The sequence below is a fragment of the Canis lupus genome, chromosome 9 (assembly GCF_048164855.1).
Source record: "Canis lupus baileyi chromosome 9, mCanLup2.hap1, whole genome shotgun sequence".
Classification (NCBI taxonomy): Eukaryota; Metazoa; Chordata; class Mammalia; order Carnivora; family Canidae; genus Canis; species Canis lupus.
Window position 1 is genome coordinate 72,275,334 of NC_132846.1, and position 20,294 is coordinate 72,295,627.

At 49.6% G+C, this 20,294-nt stretch overlaps 1 protein-coding gene across 3 annotated transcripts in view; it reads right to left on the bottom strand.

The window, feature by feature from the left end:
* CDC42BPB (CDC42 binding protein kinase beta) overlaps positions 1–20,294 on the bottom strand; it is a 105,746-nt gene that overhangs the window by 7,353 nt on the left and 78,099 nt on the right. For 2 of the 3 annotated variants that reach the window (XM_072840029.1, XM_072840030.1), the window contains 18 exons: positions 18,881–19,029; positions 17,415–17,509; positions 15,741–15,820; positions 11,952–12,041; positions 11,528–11,605; positions 9,974–10,079; positions 8,905–9,041; positions 8,547–8,686; positions 7,296–7,377; positions 6,027–6,243; positions 5,781–5,843; positions 4,153–4,749; positions 1,411–1,508; positions 1,236–1,320; positions 1,007–1,124; positions 780–897; positions 180–285; positions 4–74 (listed from right to left, as the gene is read on the bottom strand). In XM_072840029.1, coding sequence (XP_072696130.1) covers positions 4–74; positions 180–285; positions 780–897; positions 1,007–1,124; positions 1,236–1,320; positions 1,411–1,508; positions 4,153–4,749; positions 5,781–5,843; positions 6,027–6,243; positions 7,296–7,377; positions 8,547–8,686; positions 8,905–9,041; positions 9,974–10,079; positions 11,528–11,605; positions 11,952–12,041; positions 15,741–15,820; positions 17,415–17,509; positions 18,881–19,029 — 2,430 coding nt within the window. Of the gene's footprint in view, positions 1–3; positions 75–179; positions 286–779; positions 898–1,006; positions 1,125–1,235; positions 1,321–1,410; positions 1,509–4,152; positions 4,750–5,780; positions 5,844–6,026; positions 6,244–7,295; positions 7,378–8,546; positions 8,687–8,904; positions 9,042–9,973; positions 10,080–11,527; positions 11,606–11,951; positions 12,042–15,740; positions 15,821–17,414; positions 17,510–18,880; positions 19,030–20,294 lie in introns of those variants that run through there. The other variant, XR_012037266.1, reaches the window with a different exon arrangement.

A 20,294-nucleotide genomic window follows, 5' to 3' on the forward strand; every position in this document is an offset into this window, starting at 1 on the left:
TACCTCTTTGTCAAAGTCCTGGTCGGGGTCGGACATACTCCTCAGAGGCACAGCCACCCCAGGCTCTGGCCCACCTATGGAATGAGAACAGCCATAATCTTAGGGAAAAGAGTCCAGAGCTGAACTGGAATCCCAGAGTCCCAGCAGGCCAGGTCCCCACCCCTGGACATCCTTGGTACCTGATGAGGGCCACGAGATGTAGGGCTTGTTCCTGGGCACAGGCTGCCGGGACAGACTGGGGGGAGCAGGGCCAGGCCTTTCCTCCTGAGAGGGGGGCACGGCGCTCTGGGTGGAGAGAAGGGTGGTGAGCACACTCGGGGTGCCCGGGCTGGGAATACAGGCTGACCCGGGGCAGAACCACGTTGAGTCCCAGCCCAGCAGGTAGGCCAACTGCAAAGTGGGCGCCACAGAACAGAGCCAAGGGCCTGGAACCTTGCTCCCTGGACAGTGAGCCAGGCCAATTTTGAGCTAAGAATTGGGAATTAACAATTTTAGGCCAAATAAAATTCTATTTCGTATTTTGACAGCTAGTTTCCTTACAAAATACTAAGAGCCTGAAATGGTGACATACACCAAAGAAGTATAAATGCACAAATGTATTTGTGTTTACAAATACACAAATAAATACCGAGCCCCTGGGAGTGGCTGTGGGGCCCGCTAAGGCAGTAAGGAGCCGCGGGTGAAGGAGGTGCCACGGAGACAGGCTCATGCAGCAGGTGCTGCGGGTCTGCTCAGCTCTGCCCCCACCCGCCCTCCCCTGTCTTGTCCCAGGAGCTCACCAGAGGCAAGTCCATGAGCACCTGCATCCCATCACCTGGGCCCATGTGGGCCACGTGGTTGAAGTTGGTTGGGTTGGATATCATTTTGGATCTCAGTTCCGGGTCTCTAAGCATCTCTCTGAGGGAAAGAAAAGTATTTTTGAGATTCACAAATATGTCAAAATTTTTCCAGCTCTCACACATCCCTCCTGAGCGAGGCCAAGCCGGGCCAGGGATTTCACTCTTACCGCCGCTGCTGCAGCCTCTCCTCCTCTGGCACCTTGAAGACAAAGCGCCTCTTGCTTCTGGTCCTAAGCATCTGCTTCTTGCTGTTATCAGACGTGTCGGGCACATTGAGGACCGTTCCTGTAGGCGTGCAGAATGGTGCCAGTGGTTTCACGTGGCCCTCGTGTTGGGTGACACCCAGGCCCTGCCTCCCCTCCCCCCCTTCACTGCCACCTGCTGAGAAAGTCTTACCGGAGAACTTGCTCTTGAAGTAGATGAGGCGGGGAGGCTCGCAGTTGAGGAGGTTGAGGGTGCCCTCAGAGTTCAGCGGTCTTATCTGTGTAGGACAGCAGAGAGGGAAGGAGGGTAGCCACATGGCTGGTGGCAGGGTGGGAGGGGGCCAGCCACATCACCCTGGGGGCCTTACCCTCCGCAGGCCGATGGTCTGGACCCACTCCATGGTGCGCACGTCAAAAACGTCCACGCCATACTCGCTGTACACAGTGACGTGAGAGGGGCTGCAACCTAGTGCAGACGGAGCGAAGCCAGGTGAGAGACTGATGCCCCCCGTCCCAGACCACCCTGGAGGGTGGTGGTGAGGCCCCAATACCTGGGAATGTGAGAAAGTGCAAGGGGGACCACGCACCCTCAGCTTAGGGGTTACAACCATTCAAGGGGGGGAGATACTCTCACACTGGTGCTCTAGGAAAGAAATCTTTGCTTTAAATTTCATTCAAACCTACCACGTTTAAATGCTTTACTGTCCCCTCTAACTCAACAGCATTTTAAACACCACGCTACAGATGCCAAGGAGGGTCTGTTTAAAAAGTTAGCTTTTTCATTTAGTTTTCTTATATAATTGCTGCAAAAACAACTGCCTCAGGCTCAATGCATCCGAAATTTAGGTAAGGGCCGGGCGTTGTTTTGAGGCAAATTCCTTTAAAACCTGACCAGAAAGTCAGGTTCCTGAGTCAGTATTTTAAATCTCCAAACAGAATTGCCGTGTAGCTCTGGGACAACAATCTTGCCTGTCTACACCCCCACCTACTAGGTGAACCCACCAGCTTTCTATGAAATCGGTCCTTCGGGGTGTTTGCAGGCAGCCCTTCGGTGGTCTGAACACACCTGGGATGGTAACCAGCTTCCTGCGATGAGCCCCGCAGCGGGGCCATTCCTCCTGGTCCTGAGTGATGGGACACACCCAGGACTGCCGGCCCAGCTGGCATTTGAAGTTTCAGGGTACAGTCCCCACCTTTAGAACTGCAGTAAAACTATCTGAACTGTGGGAAAGAAAGCAGGCCACAGAAGAGGGTCTGCTGGGGATGGCGAGGCAGGCTCGAGGTGCACTGTGGCATCCCCAGTGCCATCCTGCAGCCGTGCAGAGCCACGCAGATGGCACGGCTCAGTCTCTGCTCCGGGTCCTTCTGCCATCCAGGGTTCACTTAAAACTTCGTGTCACGCGTCACTAACCGAAGATGAACTTTTGACGTGTTGCTGTCAAATTCCCAATGGGCTGTGTGGCCAGCCCTTCTCTTTTAAATCCAAAAAGAAAATAAAACAGGGTTTAGGAAGTGGCCGAGATGCTGCAACTAGCCAGCAGGCCATCACAGAAGTGACACACCAGAAAAACTTTCTCAAGTGACATTCAGAGGCTCCTGGGGCAGCTCCTCTTACTTGGGAATATGTGGGGCTTCCTTTGCAAGGAGCCAAGGAGAGAGCTGGGTGTGTGGCTTGCTAATAAAGTGATAAACTGAAGTGTCCAGTCTAAAGAAAAATGTGAACTAAAACATCAGTGCCAGTGGCGAGAGGATGGGCTGGCGAGCCTGGCAGATCCGTGGTTGAGCCCGGCTCTGCCGTGTCCTCTGCACAGCCCTCTGTCCCTGGCACAGCAGCCTCCCTCCGTGACCAGGGACAGGTAACACACACAAATGCTCAGCACGGGCATGGGACAAGGAGGCAACAGTTTTAGTTCTGCAGCCTGAACGTTAGTTACTTATTTTTCGCCAGCTCTAAAGCTGATTTGGTGTCTGTACTGTGCACAAGGGAGCAAAACGGCCACGAAGGTGGAGCGAGAACTGGAAAGGGCACACACGGGAGCATCAGGTATCCATGCCAGTCACACAGCCAGGATGCTGAAATATCACGCTCAGTGACCTTTCCACAATCAACTTTTCAAAAACCTAGGTTTCAGGAGGAAAAGAGCCCGACAGACAGGCATCTGCCCGTGCGGAGGATAGGGCGCGCAGAGGCACGTCAGGGAGCGTCCCGGCAGTAGGCCCTGGCCCGCCGCCACCGCCTGCCTCTGCTGCAGGCTGACCCAGCCAGGCAATGTGCAGTGAGGCCCTGCGTCCTGGACCCAACACACTCTGCCAACTCGGCGTGGCCAGCAACGAGGCACCCACAACATGGTCCTTTAAGGTAATTAAGGAAAATATGACCCCCACCTGCCACCCCGTCCCCATCCCCCATCAGCTCAAAATCAGCATGTCCCTATGACCCTTCTAATTCCTCTCTGCTCTGTCTGCCCTGCCACCTCACCGGCTCGAGATACATCAAGCAGGTGGACTCTGAGGTGTAGAGTCTGCTCAGAGCGACCAGACAGCAGGCTGGGTGGGAAGCGCCCCCACAGAGCCGAGTCCGGGCCCTGACGCTCCAGGCTCAGGTCTTAACGACTCCTGTCCGGGGACCCCCGTGCCACAGAAAGCCACTGAAACTAGGTGAACAAAAGGACACACCTCCTGGCACTTCCAGGGACAAGGTTGGTCCCAGCAGGAACTTTACCCTGCACACTGGAGCATAATTTTCTGGCTACCAAAACCTACTTTAGTTTGTTTGGGTTACCGTATGAGCTTATAAATTATGCCCACTGGGGTTCTTCAGGTGAGGGGCCCCTGCAAAGCCCTTGTGCTCTGGGAGAGAAAGGCACCGCGGGCAGGAGGCTGGCGCGAGAGGGAAGCCCACCTTAGCTCCCCTTCTTGTGGTTGGACCGAGATGTGGTGTTGGGACCACATCTCCTCTTCAAGAAATGCTCGAAGCCCAACTCTCTGGTGCCTCTCTAACTGCTCTGCTATGGGAACTGAGAGACAAACCAAAGCAAACTAGAACGCATGCTGACTGTCGAGGTGAAGAGCAGCAACAGGGATATGGCAACAGAAAAACATATACATACTACAGGCAACAGGCGCCGCAGGCCACATGAGCTCCTGCATGCGTGACCTCCGACCTTGTGGGTCCACGTACAGTCCCATGTGGCTGAAGCAAAGCAGGTACTCCTCGCTTTTGAGCTCCACAGCACAAAGGGCATCAAAAGACTGCTGTGAGAGGAACGTAAGCGAGGGGTCATTGGGATTTACCAGGGTTAGAGCCTGCCCGTCCCCCTGGGGGCTCAGCAGAGAGAACCCAGAAGGGTAGCCAACACAGAGCTTGTCCTTGAGTGCGGCCATCCACTGCACAGTGCCAGGGGCCACGATTTCATTGACCTTCCTGTGGAAAGGCCTAGTTCTCTGGACCTCATAGCAGAGGACCAGCCGTTTCACAGCCGCAAACAGGCAGGTGGAAGAGCTCTTCCTCAGTGTCGCAGTCGCTATGAGCTGGCAGCCTTTTGTTTCTGGAAGCTTGATGTCAACGTTGCTTTCCGCCCCATCGAAGGCAGACCACGGACAGAGATGGACATGGTGGTTCCGGCCGCAGAGGAGGACGGCGACTTTCTCTTTGGGAGCAAGCTCAATCTGGTAGACTTTCTTGTAGTCAGCAACACGGACAATCACTGCAGAAATGGAACACCAGGATCTCACAGCGGCTCACAAGCATCTGCCCAAGTGTCCCAGGAATCTCCCCCAACGGCTCCCTTCCCACGAACAGGCTCTAGAACGCTCCTCCACCCCTGCCAACATGTCCTGCAGACACCAGGGCAGTGCCCTCCTTCAGAAGCCCCCATTCTCACATTCCTGCCCCCGCCTCCGCGGTACCAGGGCCACCCGGCTGGGAGAAGCCAAGCACATTGTGGCCCAGGGGGTGGATCTGGACCTCATTCCAGCTCATCCCTGAAAACAAGAACCCTAGGCTGCATTTGGGGAACAAAGGCCTGGCTCCAACCTCACTGGACCCTCAGATAAACTCTCTGAAAGCATGTGACCACCTCACTGAGCCCCCAAATTAACCCAATTATCCCCAATACCCTAACTGCATTAAGGACTCTCTGAGCAAAGCCCTTGGTCTGGAACCTGTGGGACCAATGGCCCCGAGTGGGCTGGCAGTGGCCACCCCTGGAAGGGACACGCATGCACACCGGGCTCAGAGAGGGAAAGCTGCCCAGCATGGAGCAGCTCCTTCTTTGCATTTTCTTGCTGGGGAGAATGAAATGTCAAACTTGGAAGCAAAGGAAGAGAAGTTTCAGGAAGACCCCAGGACATTGAGGAATGTAAACAATCCTCCTTTTAGGAAGCTCTTCCGGCCCCTGACTCCCTAACTCAACCCTCCTGGAGACGGGATCAGCAAGCGCAGTAGGCAGCGTGGCATCCCCACCCGCAGTACGGGTCTCTGTGCTCTGTTGAGCCCGTGAGTAAGGCCCTGCCCCAGTGTGGAGGCACCGTGGCCACCCCACACACATATGCTGAACGTTTGCCCCTTATCTGGGGCAAATCATGTTCCTCAGCTGTTTGCCTTTCCCCTTACTGACATACTTTACACATCACCGACTGTGTCCTAGCCCTTGCAGGCTGGCAGGCTCCTACTATGCATCCTGCACCCATCTGGGTGAACAGGGAGGTTCATGAACCCGCACCCCTGTGCACTCACCATCCCGGGTCAACTCTATGACATAAAGCCCTTCTTCTAGGCCGACTGCAATCCTGTCCCCATCTGTCAAGGCAGAGGAGTAAGAACAACATGACGTCAGTACCGGCGGCACACACCGTTTGCTTCTCATGGCAGATGCAGGAACTAAAGTCAAGGGACACCACCACCGCGGCCTTGGTCTGCGTTCAGTTCAGCCACCACAGGCACACGGCACCCTCTGACACCCTCTGCGTTGAGAGCACGCACCCACGACGGCGGCGCTCAGGACGGCCTTGATGAGAGGCAGCGTGCTGTCGTAAGCTTCTTGTGGAATGTGCACCACCTGGTTCCTCAAGCGGTTCTTGTGAAGGATCGACTGCAGTCCTTCTAGAATCCCAACCCACTTCCTCTTTTCGTTCTCATTTTCTGTCAGAATGAGCAGTGAGCTGGTCTTAGAAGGTGTCCCTAAGAGAGAGGCTGTCACCTTCATGACAGACAAAGAGAAGAACCATAAGACAACCAAACCACAGCAAACAGGCCCACAGCCCAGCCCTGGAGGTGGAGGACAGGAGGACATGCCTCCTGCACTGTGGTGATTCTGGGGTGCCCGCAGAGGCTGTGAGGGGCTCTGCTGCCATAAACAGGTGGGGGCACAGTTATAAAGAGATACCCTGCACCCCCTGTCAGATTTTAGTCAATTCTGTTCTTGGCAACCCTGTGATGTGGTTATCCCATTTTAATCCTGATTTCTTGAATGTTTTTACTAGAATTAAAAACAGATTTTCAGAATATGTGTAGTAAAAATTGGATCTCCCACAAAAACGCTCTGCCCAAACATGCTTCCCTGTGAGTGTCACGTGAGCAGGGAAGCAGGAAGCCTGGATGGCGTTAGCTGCTACGGAACGCTCATCTTTTAAGCACACAATGTTGGCAACTTTCTGTATCGTACATAAGAGGCACTTTCTGTACAGATAGGTCAGTTAAGGAAAGAGCATTCCTGGATTTCACTTTGTGGTCAGTGAAAATTCTACTGTGTTTATAAAAATTCCCAATGGAGGGGTAGGGGGTGATCCTTTCCCTAATCCATGATTGCTCAGAGGATTCCTAATGCCATACCATCTAATATGAACTTGGGGACACAATTCCCTATCTTGGCAACAAAACTGCTGCTGGGAAACATCTACTGGTTCCTTCCTGTTTTGCTCCAGTTGAGGACCAGAAGTCCTAGGGAAGGCACATTCCATCTGTAAATGACGACGAGGCACTTGCAACATCAGGTGCGCTGCGACTGGACATACGGAGCAGGTGGGACACAGGATGGAAGGCAGTGCCGGTAAGGCGGGGGAGACAAGGTCCTGGGGAGGAGGGACCTCAACATGAGGGAAGGCAACTGGAGCAAGACAGGAGGTGTGGGGACAGGAGGTCCACTCTGGGTCTGCTAGCACACTGAAATGCTCCAAAGAACTGCTCTATTCTAACCATGAGATTTCTTTTTTAGGATTAACAAAACCTCTCTAAGAAACAAAAAAAGCATACCCTGAATATACACGGGATATCTCGGCGTGAAGCATGTATGACGTCTGAGGCCAGGACCGAGCTCACCGAGAACTCCTCGTCTCTGGTAAGAAACAGAACACCTGGAACATCAGAAAGGAATGTGCACACAGGCCTGTCCCCCACCCCTCTGTGTTATGGATCTCATGAGAAAGGACACTTTCACGGCTCTACGTTCCAGAATATAAGATAGGCCCCTAGCCTCCCCCTGGATAAGAGTGCCTTATGCTGACAAAGCCAACAGACTCGACCCTGCAGGTGTAGTGATGAGGGATGTGAGAGCAAAAGCCTCTTCCCTGAGCCACACTATTCTGGCCCGTGCCAGACGCTTCCAGCTACGAACATATTGCTGATTAGGCCCATATTTGGCTACGATCAAGTGGCTGCTTGTTAATGGCTTCTAAAGAAGGGGACACAACCTGGGCAAACAGCTGTGCAAGGCCCATATCTGACACCCTGAATCCTGAGCTCCACCTGACACCACACCCCAGGGCAGCCTGCTGGGGGGCTCTTTGCTACCAGGCCAGGGCCCACCTGTGCCCAGTGACCAATAAGAGGGATCACCTGAGGGATCTGGAAGTGCAGGTGACTCAGCTACATGTCTGTCCCTGACACCATCATCAGGAGCACCCGCTGCAGCCTGCTGTCCTTAGCCCGGGGCAGGTGCCAATGGGCAGACAGGACATCAGGCCCTGTGCTCAGCGTGTGCCTTCTATTAACTGCTTTGATCTTCACAACTAACCTCCGACCTAATGACGAAATCATGCCCATTTTACCAACGGGAAAACAGAGCTGGACGCTAACCATAGGGTAGCCAGGAGGGAGGGAAGACACTGTGCCATCTCCATATGTCGGATACTGCGAAGGCACGTGATGACAGGTGAAGTGGTGAGGGAGGGCATCATGCGGCAAAGCCCAGGGCTCTAGATTTCTGTTTCACACAGGACGTTCAGGTGCTGACTCCTTGGGCTTGGCAGTGTGTTTCTGGGATATCTCCTACCTGTTCTTGGGGCAGGCAATCATCTTAAAATGCCTGTGCCAAATTGCTGAGTGCAAAAATACCCACGCAGGGAAGTTTCTAGTGCACACATCAAGCATCTGTTTTTAAAACTCTGTTGACTAAGGAAGTGAAGGTATAAATGAGGTTAAGGATTACCCAGCAACAAACTCACATTTTGGCTAAAGAGAAGTCACTCAGAACTCACAGAACAGGACAGAACACACAGGACAGACCTGAGGTCCAGGACCTGGCTGGCAACGACACCAGGCTGGGTGGATTTTCCTTCAGGCAGGTCGTACAGAAAGAGCTTGCAGTCACAGACCACCGCGTAAGCCCGCTGCCATCCTTTCTTCACCCCAGTAGGCTTTGGGACCTACAGTTAACAGTGACCACGTTCCACTGGGCCAGAAAGGCCAGCCGCGGCCTTACTGCCCAGGAGGGGAGGCTCCTGGGACCAGCACAAACTTCACAAAGCCACAAAGGTCACTGTCAAGAACAGTGTGGAGTGACTGTAGGTTATCAGTCCCGAGACAGGGAGAGCAGAACTGAGGCAAAAGTGTCTGTCCCCACCCAGATCTTTACACATCCTACCTTGACATAGCCCTTGTAGGCTGTTCCTATGCCTCTCTGCACGTCGACACCGAGCGGCCGCTTGGACTGCTCAGGAGGGATGGGGCACACCTGGGGAGCACTCTCTTTGCAGGACACATGGCAAGCAAATGAGCACACTGGGAAAGTGAAGAAGCACCATAATCAGAACCTGCTTCCTCCAGAGCAGAAGCCGCCAGAGAGCGTTTACCACAGAGGAGGCCTCTCGGTCATGCCCACGTGTCATGGGAATGGTCCCAACATCCTGTTTCTGGAACAGTTCCCACAAAGCCCTGGGACTCTGGCACCGAGTTGCTCTGGAGCCTGTCTGTGGGGGCCTTACTGGGGGTGTGGCCTCAGAGCTGCTGCTCCCCCAGGAGCCGTGCCTCACTCCCCATAGCTAAGTCCCCAAATTGCCTGCAGAGCAAACCACCTGCAGGCGTGTAACAGGGCAGACATACAGGGGGTCCTAGCAGACGCTTGGAAGGCCTGCCAGCAAACAAGGAAAAAGGGTTCTACCAGATAGAAACACGCAAAGCTGCTTTTGCAGAGCAATTTCCCGTGACTAGTGGCTGTCACTTGTCATTGTGTGTGAATTCAGCTGGCTGCTCACTGGTGAGGTGGATAATCACATCACACCGAGGTGGTCACGGTGGCCCATGTGAGTGCAGCACCCAGCACAGGGCAGCAGCACAGCATAGAGGTGGTTACGAGGCCAACAATGACATGAGGAGACAAAATTCTGGTGCTCACCCTCAAATAATGTAACAGTGGAAGAGCATAAAGTTCTATTTACTCTCTGCTCTTCCCGATTTTACAGAAGAACTGGGGGTGTTTCATTCTATAGTAACAACAACCCACAGATAGCCTGGGCCGCCCCCCCGCACTGGGCTCTCCCGCTGCGGCAAGGATTCTGGACCGTGTCTCCCTAACCTCTAAACCTCTACGGAGCGTTTATAAAACTAAAGACAGAGAACCTGCCCTCGGCTAGCTCACCATTAGGCTTCCTGCTTCAGCCTCATCTGACTTTGGAATAATGCTCCCCTTGAGATGGCATGCGGCTAACACTCACCCTCGCAGGCGTAGCCCTGCCGGATCAGCCCCACCATCAGGGACGTGCAGTGGCTACACTGTGTGGGGCTGGAGAAGGATTTGATGCTGAACTGGTGAGCTTTCGGCTGGAGGAGGAAAACCAAGAAGGTGAGATCCAGGCTCTGGGCAGAGACGATCAATCTGCTCGTGATCAAGTTTATAAACTTGGGCATGACCTTGAGAAGCTGCAAATGCGCAATTTCACTCTAAGGTGTATATGCTCCTTCCTGGTGTTAACCAAAGAGTAGAGCTTAACACCCACCTATCGAGCTTGAGCCAGAAAATCAATCAACATGTTTTCTCTGGTGAGTGGTCATGCTACCAAAAACAGCAAGGAGGGCTGGGCAGGGGAACTGTGCCTCCTGGAGGCTCCTGGGCACTGGCCTGGGCCCTCATTTTGGGGTAGGCTGGCACCCAGAGCCGCACTTGCATGTGAGACCAAGAGACACACAAGAAATGAACTGCAGCCCTGTTCCTAAGTGGAAGGGCCTCTCTGCCCCTTGTTGGAAGGGCAGAAGTATCACAACACGATCAACAAGGAAACGAAACGTGAGGCTGAAGAGAGGAGCAGGCTGGAGATGCAGGACACGGAGTGTATAAAGCTCTGACATAGCAAAAGGAAGGATTATTACTCAGGGATACAGATACTACAGGACTATTTGTAAAAAGCAACACAAAATCCAGAGGGCCGTCTACTCTGCAAGAATCCAAGCCCAAAGCCTAACAACGTCAAGTGTCTTGTCTCTAGCTAGGCCACTGTCTATGGCTGAGGCCATGCCTTGTTAAAGGAAAATGAAGCATCTAAGTGCATCAAGCCAAATGCCTTCTAAGCTTGAAACTTTGGGCCTCCTCATCACTAGAACTGTGGGGCTAGCACTCGGCTCTCCAGACACACTCGTGGGAAAGATGAGTTACACAACTGCACGCTGCTGGGTGCAGTTCCACTTACTCTGGGGAATAACACCCTCCCATGAACCATATGCTTCTCTACCATTCTAAGTGCAGACAGACAAGTGGAAGTCAGCTGGAAGGAGGAGCATGGTGGACATGTGACACAGAGTGGTCACTGCGTGAGAAGGGATCAGGGTCTGGGAGATGAAGAAGAGGAGACCACAGTCAGAAATTTCCCAATTAACATGTGACCATGTGTCATTCACGGACTTCATTAAGGAGACACAGGGTCAGGGGTGCCTGGGTGGCTCAGCCGGTTAAGTGTCTTCCTTTGGCTCGGGTCATGATCTCTGGGTCCTGGGACTGAGCCCTGCATCGGGCTCCCTGTTTAGTGGGGAGTCTGCTTCTCCCTCTTCCTCTGCTCCTCCCCCTGCTCGTGCTCTCTTCTCAAATAAATTCTTAAAAAAAAAAAAAAAGAAGAGAAGAAGCAGTGTCCTGACACTTCACAGACCACACTGCTCACAGCAAACCATTACTAGGACACCAGGATCTTACTGTGTATACAAAAATACTTCTATCTTATTTATACAAAGTTACCTCCTAAAACTGAGAAGGTAGCACAAGTGCAAAGCCAGGCTCCTACCTTTGGTCCAGCCAGAGTGAGGGGCTGCGTGGTAGGCAACGGCACGGTGGGTGGCCTCTGCGGGGCCCGAGCCATGTCCTGGGGACAAGCAGGGACAGGTGAGCATCCTCTGAGCTCGGTACTGCTCTTATGCGTCAGACCCTGCCTGGGGTTCATTTCTCTCTAGAACCAATTAATAATGAATGGCATTTTAAATTCCCTACATTGTTGAGACATCTGTCAGGGCAGCCATCGACCAGCTGATGCATTGACAATAACTCGAAGACATAAGTTGTGCCCACCAGTGGGCAGAGGATCTTGCTACAGGGTGCGAGGCAGGACCAGGGGGGCTACATTGGCATGAACGTAGCCTCTGCCCATTAAGGACATGGATGGGGAGGGGACCCAAGTGCTCGTAGGGGAGCAACACGGCAACATTGCTTACTTCCTGCTGTTCTGTGCTGGCAGCCACAGAAACCGATGGGGATGCTTCTGGCTTCGGAGCCTGTGTTTCCTGCTCCGCAGCTGAGCCACTCTGTGAAAACAAAGGCAGAGACGCAGTGGGAAGGAGAGAACTGCTGCAGAAGTCAGATTCTGATTCCACGGGTCCTCCCCCCGGGGACCCCCCAGCCCTGCCCAGCCCCTCACTCCCGTCATGTCCCCTCATGGCCCACTTCACTCACAGCTGTGGTGCCTCCCCTGAGGACCACCGTCTCTGGCATTCTGAGACCACAGTGGTGACTGCATGGTCTGACCAGTCATGGTCATTGCCAAAGGCCAGAGGCCACCTGCCTCATCCTCCCCGCACAGCCCTTACCACCCATTCTCCTGACCACCCGACCCACTGGTCTCATTCAGAAGTGGTTTGACCTGTACTTGGTATCATTAAAATAACGGAGTTAAATGATTTTTAACTTCATTTCAGGGGTCAAGAAGAAATTCTGACATCAACAGGGGTCTGAGGACCCATGCCCAGAACTAAGAATTTCCCTGAAAGTTTTAGGACACAGGGAAGCAATGTTTTGTTCTCAGAACTCAAGATTCTCAAATTAATTTCACAATCTGAAACGGAAGCTAAAGCCTTGAATCTAATTTGAAGCTCATTCTAAAACCACTTAAAAAGGACCTCATTTTGAGTGTTCCTGAAATTATTTCCTCACGAAAGGCTCTATTTGCAGACACACACAGACTACATCCGTATGCTCAGTAAGTGCTATCACCGGGACACAGAGGTGGCTGGGAGGTTCCTACGGGAGTTTACAGCTTTATCTGGTGTTCCACATTGAAATCCCAATGAAGCAAATCAGAGAAACACTTTCTAAAAGTTGTAATTAATGAGGTTCCTGTCCAAGGAGCCAAATTCAGATGGGAAGGTAGCGCGCTTGCACATGAACTACACATGCCACATACAACTGTGTACTGCAGTCTCTGAATTCGTTAACAAATGCACAAGGGAGCTGCTACATCAATTAGCTAATCATCAAAGCTACAAACTAAGCAAATTTCTCCCATGAATAAAGTATGTTACACGTGTTAGAGTTCCATCTCCAGATAAATGAAGAGTAAAGGAATACTAAGTAACTTTGTTTCAGCCACGTAATAGCCTGGCTGGTTTCTATCACTTGGTGGGTTCAAGGATGGGAATTAAAGACGAGAAGCTGTCCACACCTGAGGGCTGCTAGGGACACAGGGAGGGCAGTGGAGGGCCAGCATGGGCAGCACTTAATGCATTTACAGAGATGTGGGGACAAGGGGGAGTCCTCAACTGCAACCTCCCACCCAATGAAACTCTGCACAAAAATACACTGATTCCACCCCTGTGGCCAAGCACTCTAGTATTTATACCATGAAAGCAGGGCGGCAGCTTCTAAAAGACAATCCTCAGGTCTGGAAAGACCTCTTGACAAACCTAGACTCTGACCAAGGATTTTTTTCTTCGTGAACGAATGTCCTTCCTATTCAAACCACAGAGGTCAGGAAGGACTGAGACTGACGAGAGGCTGCAGGAGTGCTGGCTGCCCTGGACATGGTGGCACAGAGATCACGGCCTAGCCTAGCCCTGGGGGGAAGCTGCTTGCTGGCCACCAACTGCGGTGGAACAATTGAGTGAGACCCCACCCCAGGGGCTGCTACTCTTGTACTAATTCTGTAGAAATGATGCTGCTGTCCTGGCCACCTCCATCCTGTTTGCGATGGCAGCCCTGGGTCCACAGTGACCCACCTAGTGTTCCCGCCTTGGGAGAGGCTTGGGACCTATGAGACAACAGGTTTATCTTTCTTTTTTTTTTTTTTTTAAGATTTTATTTATTTATTCATAGAGACAGAGAGAGAGAGGCAGAGGGAGAAGCAGGCATCATACAGAGAGCCTGATGTGGGACTCGATCCAGGGTCTCCAGGATCACGCCCCGGGCTGCAGGCGGCACTAAACCGCTGCGCCACCGGGGCTGCCCGACAACAGGTTTCTGAAGGAACTGGCTTCTGGGGACCAAGGAAAAATTTTTGCTTCTTAAAACTGAGGACTTCAAGGAAAAGACAAGGATCAGTAATTTGGTAAGAAACCATTTTGACAGGTGAACACAAGCCAGTACGAGCCAGAGTGGTGGGGGCTAGAGCCGGCTTGATTTTATAGTAACTGATCCCAGGCAGGGACTGCCAACAGACAGCAGCCCGCTGCCGTAAGGCTGCTGCCAGACAGATACCCAGCAGCCATCCCAAAGACCCAGCACTTACAGAGGAGTGGGGTAGGGCCTGGCAGATACCACCTCACCCTAATGATGAAACCTAGCACTCCAAACTACACACGTGGGAAGTATACATCACCCCCCGTGCAGCATCCATACCAGCATTCAACCTGCTTCTAATCACGAGGAGCTCTCATGCAAATCCAGAGCACAGGGCACCCTACAAGACGGTCGGGCTGGCCACTACAGAAATGCCAACATCAGAAAAAGTGGGGGTCGGGAGAAGTGGAGGCGCTGTTCCAGATGGAAGACTGAACACGACCTATGAGCTCTGGTTGGATCCTGACAAGGGGAAGCCAACCAGCAGTAAAGGACGTTGGGCAGCCTGGGTGGCTCAACAGTTTAGCGCTGCCATCAGCCCAGGGCCTGATCCTGGGGACCCAGGATCAAGTCCCATGTCGGGCTCCCTGCATGGAGCCTGCTTCTCCCTCTGCCTGTGTCTCTGCCTCTCTCTCTCTCTCTCTCTCTCTGTCTTTCATGAACAAATAAAATCTTAAAAAAAAAAAAAAGGACTTTGTTGGGATGACAAGGAAAATGCAAAGGTGTGCTTTGCTACAGCATCGGTGTGAAACATCCTCTGCCTGGTGACAACAGCATGGTGACGTGAGGAGAATACCCCTGCTCTCAAGACGATGGACCCTGGAGTGTTAGGGGACACGTCTGTGCACTAATGGGGAGAGACAAAGCAAATGCAGCAAAATGCCAGTAAGACACCTGTATGTTTACTGTATTAGTCTTTCAACCTTCCTGCAGGTTTAAAGTTTTCTAAATAAAAAGTTGAAAATCAATAAAAACAATGACACTTTGCCAGAATTCCCATTAATGAAATTTGCTTTCATTATTTTTACTTTCTGGCTTGTTTTAAGGATCACCAGTGAAGGTCCGTCCCTATCATTTTAGAAAAAGAGGGACAGACTGCCCTGGGTCCATGTGCAGCACATGAAGGATGAAGTGGGGCTCTTGCAGCACCAACAGCCCCCCTTCCTCAAGTGGCTCTGACCTACACCCACGCAGGCCACCCTCAGAGTGGAGGCGTACCCCAGACCTATGACACCAGGAGGGCCACAGGGCACTCATCACTGTACTATTCTTAATAAGTCACCTTTTCCAACCATCCTTAAGGCCAAACCGTAGAGCCATACAGAAGTCACTGAAAGGGTAGTGAGACTCGTTTATTCTTCATTTGCTGCAATGTAAGAATTTGTATTTTCAAAATTGCCTGTAATACATAGCACATGGCCCGAGGCCAGGGTGGATTTCTCCCTGGAAGATGCTGAACACTTTAATTAATAAACTTCCACTTGGTCTGAGGAGACCTCTCTGGGAGCATTTCGAATACCTTACATGTGTCTAACCTCATACACTGAATACCCTGGTCCACATGAGAGAGAAAGCCATTAGATGTTGCTGGCAGCTCCGCACGGGGTCAGAGCAGGTCATACTAGTTCTAACTTACAATAATTGATTTGTCTCTTTTTAAAATAACTACTTACTCTAAATGTTAGATCATGTGCAAGAGGTGCAGTGTTGAAATACTCAAATATTGAATCCTGAAAATCTGGAAGTTTGAGTCCTGTAAGAAAGAAACAAAAATCAGTCAAAGCAGGTTTAAAAGATGGAGTCTTGTGCTTAGATGGGAAGATGCAACATCATCAAGATGTCAATCCTCCATAAGCTAACTGGTGAATGTGATGTGATTCCAGTTACAATCATGTGGGAGAGTCACCAAGAAGAAGGTATCAGAAATCTTTATAAAAGAGGGGTGGGGGAGGAACTCTACCAGATATTAAAATAGATTCCCCAAAGCCTCTTTAATCACAATCAAGTGAACAATGAACAGGATGGAAAATCCAGAGACAGACTCAGGTACTCAGGGGAATCTCATGTGTTAAGAGTCACATATAAAATCAGTACGAGAGGAATTTTTCAATAACTGGTATTAGATAAATAGCCACAGGAAAAAGATAAAACTAGATCCATTCCACAAAATTTACATCAGAGTAAATTCTAATTCAATCAGTAATCCAAATTTAACAAATGAAACCATACCAGTATTGGAAAACATGAATTAATTACTTGAATACCTGGGGATTGGGAATATTTTCCTATGACTTAAGAAAAGGAAGACTGATAAATTTGATGCACAAAAATTAAAACAAAAAAAGCACTAAAACACATTATACTTGGTAAAAACCAAAACCAACCCCCTAAAAATAAAACAAAAACAAAAAAACCACCTGAATATGTATGTATGTATGTATATATACATATATATATAAATACATATATATATATAAAAAGACAAACCGGGAAAACTACAACTTCTATCACAAACAAAAGGTTCTAATCCTCAATATACAAAAAAGCTTCTAGAAGAAAAAGCTTAACCTTAATTTTTAAAAATGGGCAAAAGATACAAATATATAAAAATCACAGAATCAGAAATACGAATAGCCCTTAAACACATAAAAAGGCACTCAATCTTGCTCACGAAAAGAGGAATCCAAGTGAACTCGGTGTTCCAATGCTACTTCTTACCTATTCAGCATGCAGACCCGCTCTGGGCGTGAGGCTGTGGGGTGGGAGCCCCAGCCTGCCATGCCTGCAGGGAGGCATAGACACAAGCCTCCGGGGCAGAGTCTGGCAATGTCTAGTGTAAGTGGATGCATGCTTACTCTTTAACTAGCAATCCCACTTTCAAAAATACCCCCAGAGGAATAGGAAGTGTTGTACACATATGGCTACTGCTTGCGGCACTTTCTGTGACAGCAAGAGAATAGTCCAGCAGCCGTCCACAGCCCCCGGTGCAGCAAGCTGTGAGGGGACAGGGACCTGGGACCATCTCACACACTGTGGCCCTCCCCACACACAGAATGGAGCCCAGAGTAGGCTGCCTTGTGTAACCAGGGGGGTACGGATGCATACCTTTACACACACACATTTGCTGTGTATTTCAAGATGCAAGGGGAAGGATAAACCAAAGCCCATGCTTAACCTTTGGGGAAGGTATCTTTGGACACACCTTATTTCAGAATTTTGGTTTTAAAGTTGTGTTAAGTGCTTTCTTTATGTAAGTAAAAACTATTAAATCTAAACCAAAATCACATTGCTAAAAAAAAAAAAAAACTTGCGTTTAAATAATTCAGAAGCTTATAATTTTAATTTACCAGTATCTGCTCTGAATTTTTCTTCCATTTTTTTCTTCAAAATTTCCATTTCTTCTAATAACTCTCTATTTTTGGCTTCGGAATCCTTCAGTTTACTAAGATAAAAAATAAAGAAAAATGGCTTTAAGCACCCTGAGAATAGGTCATCCACACACACTGACTCAGTAAGTGTCAGAATGTGAGGGCAAGGGCTACTCTCCAGTGTCTAGGAAAGTGCTGGAACATGGCAGGCTCTCCACCGTTGAACAGAAACACAGATCTACTGTTTGCCTGAGTGAGCCTACTGAGCGTGTTATGGAGAATATGGATACTACTGCTGAATTATAAACAGGTGTAGATCTTAAAAATCATGGTCAAAACAAGTGTATCTCTTAAAGCCTTCATGGAGTTTGACATTCCTAGTCTCTTTCCAGAGGAGTCCTTTGTCCTCTGGGGACACATGACTCAGCCACCAGACCTCTAAACCTTCTTTCCTTAGCTGGCAAGAGGGTGGGCCGCACCTGAGACCATGAGCACTGCCTGAATACCAGGGGTCTTGGGGTTCCTACAGATTATTGCAGGAACAATCAGGCTGAGGTGCCTAACGTTTGGCCAGGAGGCGCATGGTACAGTCCAGCAGCTGAGCGGGTGACGCTGGCCGACCCACTGCACCTCTGCCATCTCTGTCTCATCAGCTGTAAAATGAAGTTATAAGACTGCTGGCCTCCTGGGAACCCTGTAGGGGTCATATCATTAGCAGAATAAAGTTTTTACAGGGAGCATATTTAAACGGAAGCTATTATTACTCTTTTAGCCCCCCAAACTAACAAAATGTGTGACTCTATAATCCTATCAGTGACATCCCTGGTGATATACAGGTCCCCAGCCCCTTCATGGAGGAGCTTGCCCCACCTTCCATATCAGCAGCAACTACTGCAAGTAGGAAGGCCTGGCCTTTATGAAACAGCGAGTCACTGCTGTATCTGGGCACATAACAGTGTCTGCTGGTGGTGGCCTCTCATCAAACATTTGCTGAATTTACTATTATGGATAAATGGTGTTCCTATGACTGTCTGAGGCTGGAAAAGTTTTCAAATAGGCATACCCCCTCCAAGCTGTATTTTAAAGTAAGTTTCAGGTTAAAAGGAAAAATTTGAACTTGATGAACTGAACAGCACTCAGGTGAACAAGAAGCCCAGAGAGGGGCCATCAGACATCCCATTGCCCAGCATGGGGAGGACAAGCATCCACCTTTCAGAGACAGGGACACCAGCCTTTCAGAGCTAAGGACCCATACCAGTCTCATTATTTCTTGGAAACACTAAGCATAACCCACCAGTAGGTGAAGGGCATCTGCACATTCATCCAACCGATTCTTACTGAGCATCTAGTAGGTGCCCGAAACGTCCCACTGCTCAAAGTTCCTTCTGATCAACGGAGGAAACTGCACAGGTGTGTGCCCAAGGTCAGACCATGGTACCAGGTACCTTTCAAAGGAGAGATTCGTGTCTTTGACTTTCCTCAGCTCCTCTTGAACAAGCTGTTTGGCCCGGATCTCTGCCTCAAGAGCAGATTGCAATTCTAGCCGTGCAGACATGTCGAGCTTCTGACTACGGCGAACTTTCCAAAGGGGATCCTGCAGACATTGGTTCAAATATTACAGACATGTATTTAAGCTCTTTAACAAAATGCTGGCAAATAATTCATCTTTTTTCTAAAATTAAACTTGTATTATCACATTTAAAGATCAATTCAAATATTAGTTTGATACCATTAGATATGATATCAAAGTCTGTCAGACCCAATGTTAGTTTGGGCATTTTATGACTTTTATTCTTAGAGATCTTCTAATGAATGAAATGTACCTTTCTTTATTTTTTAAAAGAATACAACTGAAGTTTAACTTTAATTTCAATTTGAGCCCACTGGACTCTTACAAACCTAAGCTACACTGAAGGGTCTCAGTTGTCTTACTTTTCCTTTATCTTGAGACATTCTGCTGTTTCAACATCTTAGAAATTATCTCAGTGCTCATCGTTATGCCTACCTAGGACGAGAAGACTGAAATAGCAAAGGGAAGGAGAAAGGATGGAGTGACTGTGATTGAAATCAGCCTGACAACAGCGTCCTCCCCTATTCCTGCCAAGCCCTGTGCAGTCCTATCCACTTTCAGGAGGGACAGAAGAAGTCTGCAGATACCACTCTGGTAGATCTTTTAAAAGCTTTCACTAAAACAGGATTTTTCACTTCCCGTCTACAGAGTTACGAGAAGGAAGGTAACCCACTGCAGGTGCGCAGGGACAGAGAGAGGGGTACATCATCCAGATGCTGACGACTGTATGAAATCCAGCAAATGAGAGAAAACTCCCTTTAGATTACTGTGTCCTACATGAACTTCCTCAGTCAACAGGTGGACGATACACTTCTAAGGACAGAAAGGAAATACACTTTCATCCAGGAAGCCTTTCAATGGGAATACTCTGCAATAAGAATCTCAACCCATTTTGCTAAAAGGACCTAAGACTATATATTCATCTTTTATAAGTTTTGTGCACTAAATTTATTCAATGTGATTCATAAGTACGAGATTACACGTAAACATGATTGGAAAAAAAGAAAATGTAGAAATGAAAAAATATTTATTGATCATTTGAATTGGTATTTGTAAATCTAAAATCTAAAAATGACAAAGTCTTTCAATTATAGAGCAAAGAACATGGCTGTGTTCTTTGACAAGACGAATGTGCTGGGTGCCTGGGTGACTGGATGAGTGGTTAATGACACTCAAAGGTGCTGCCCCTTTTCAGTAAACACACTTTCACATCAGCAAAACATGCGATAAAAATTAGGGTTTATTAAGTTGTAGATAAAATTCTAATAAAGTAGTTTCACTGTACCTTA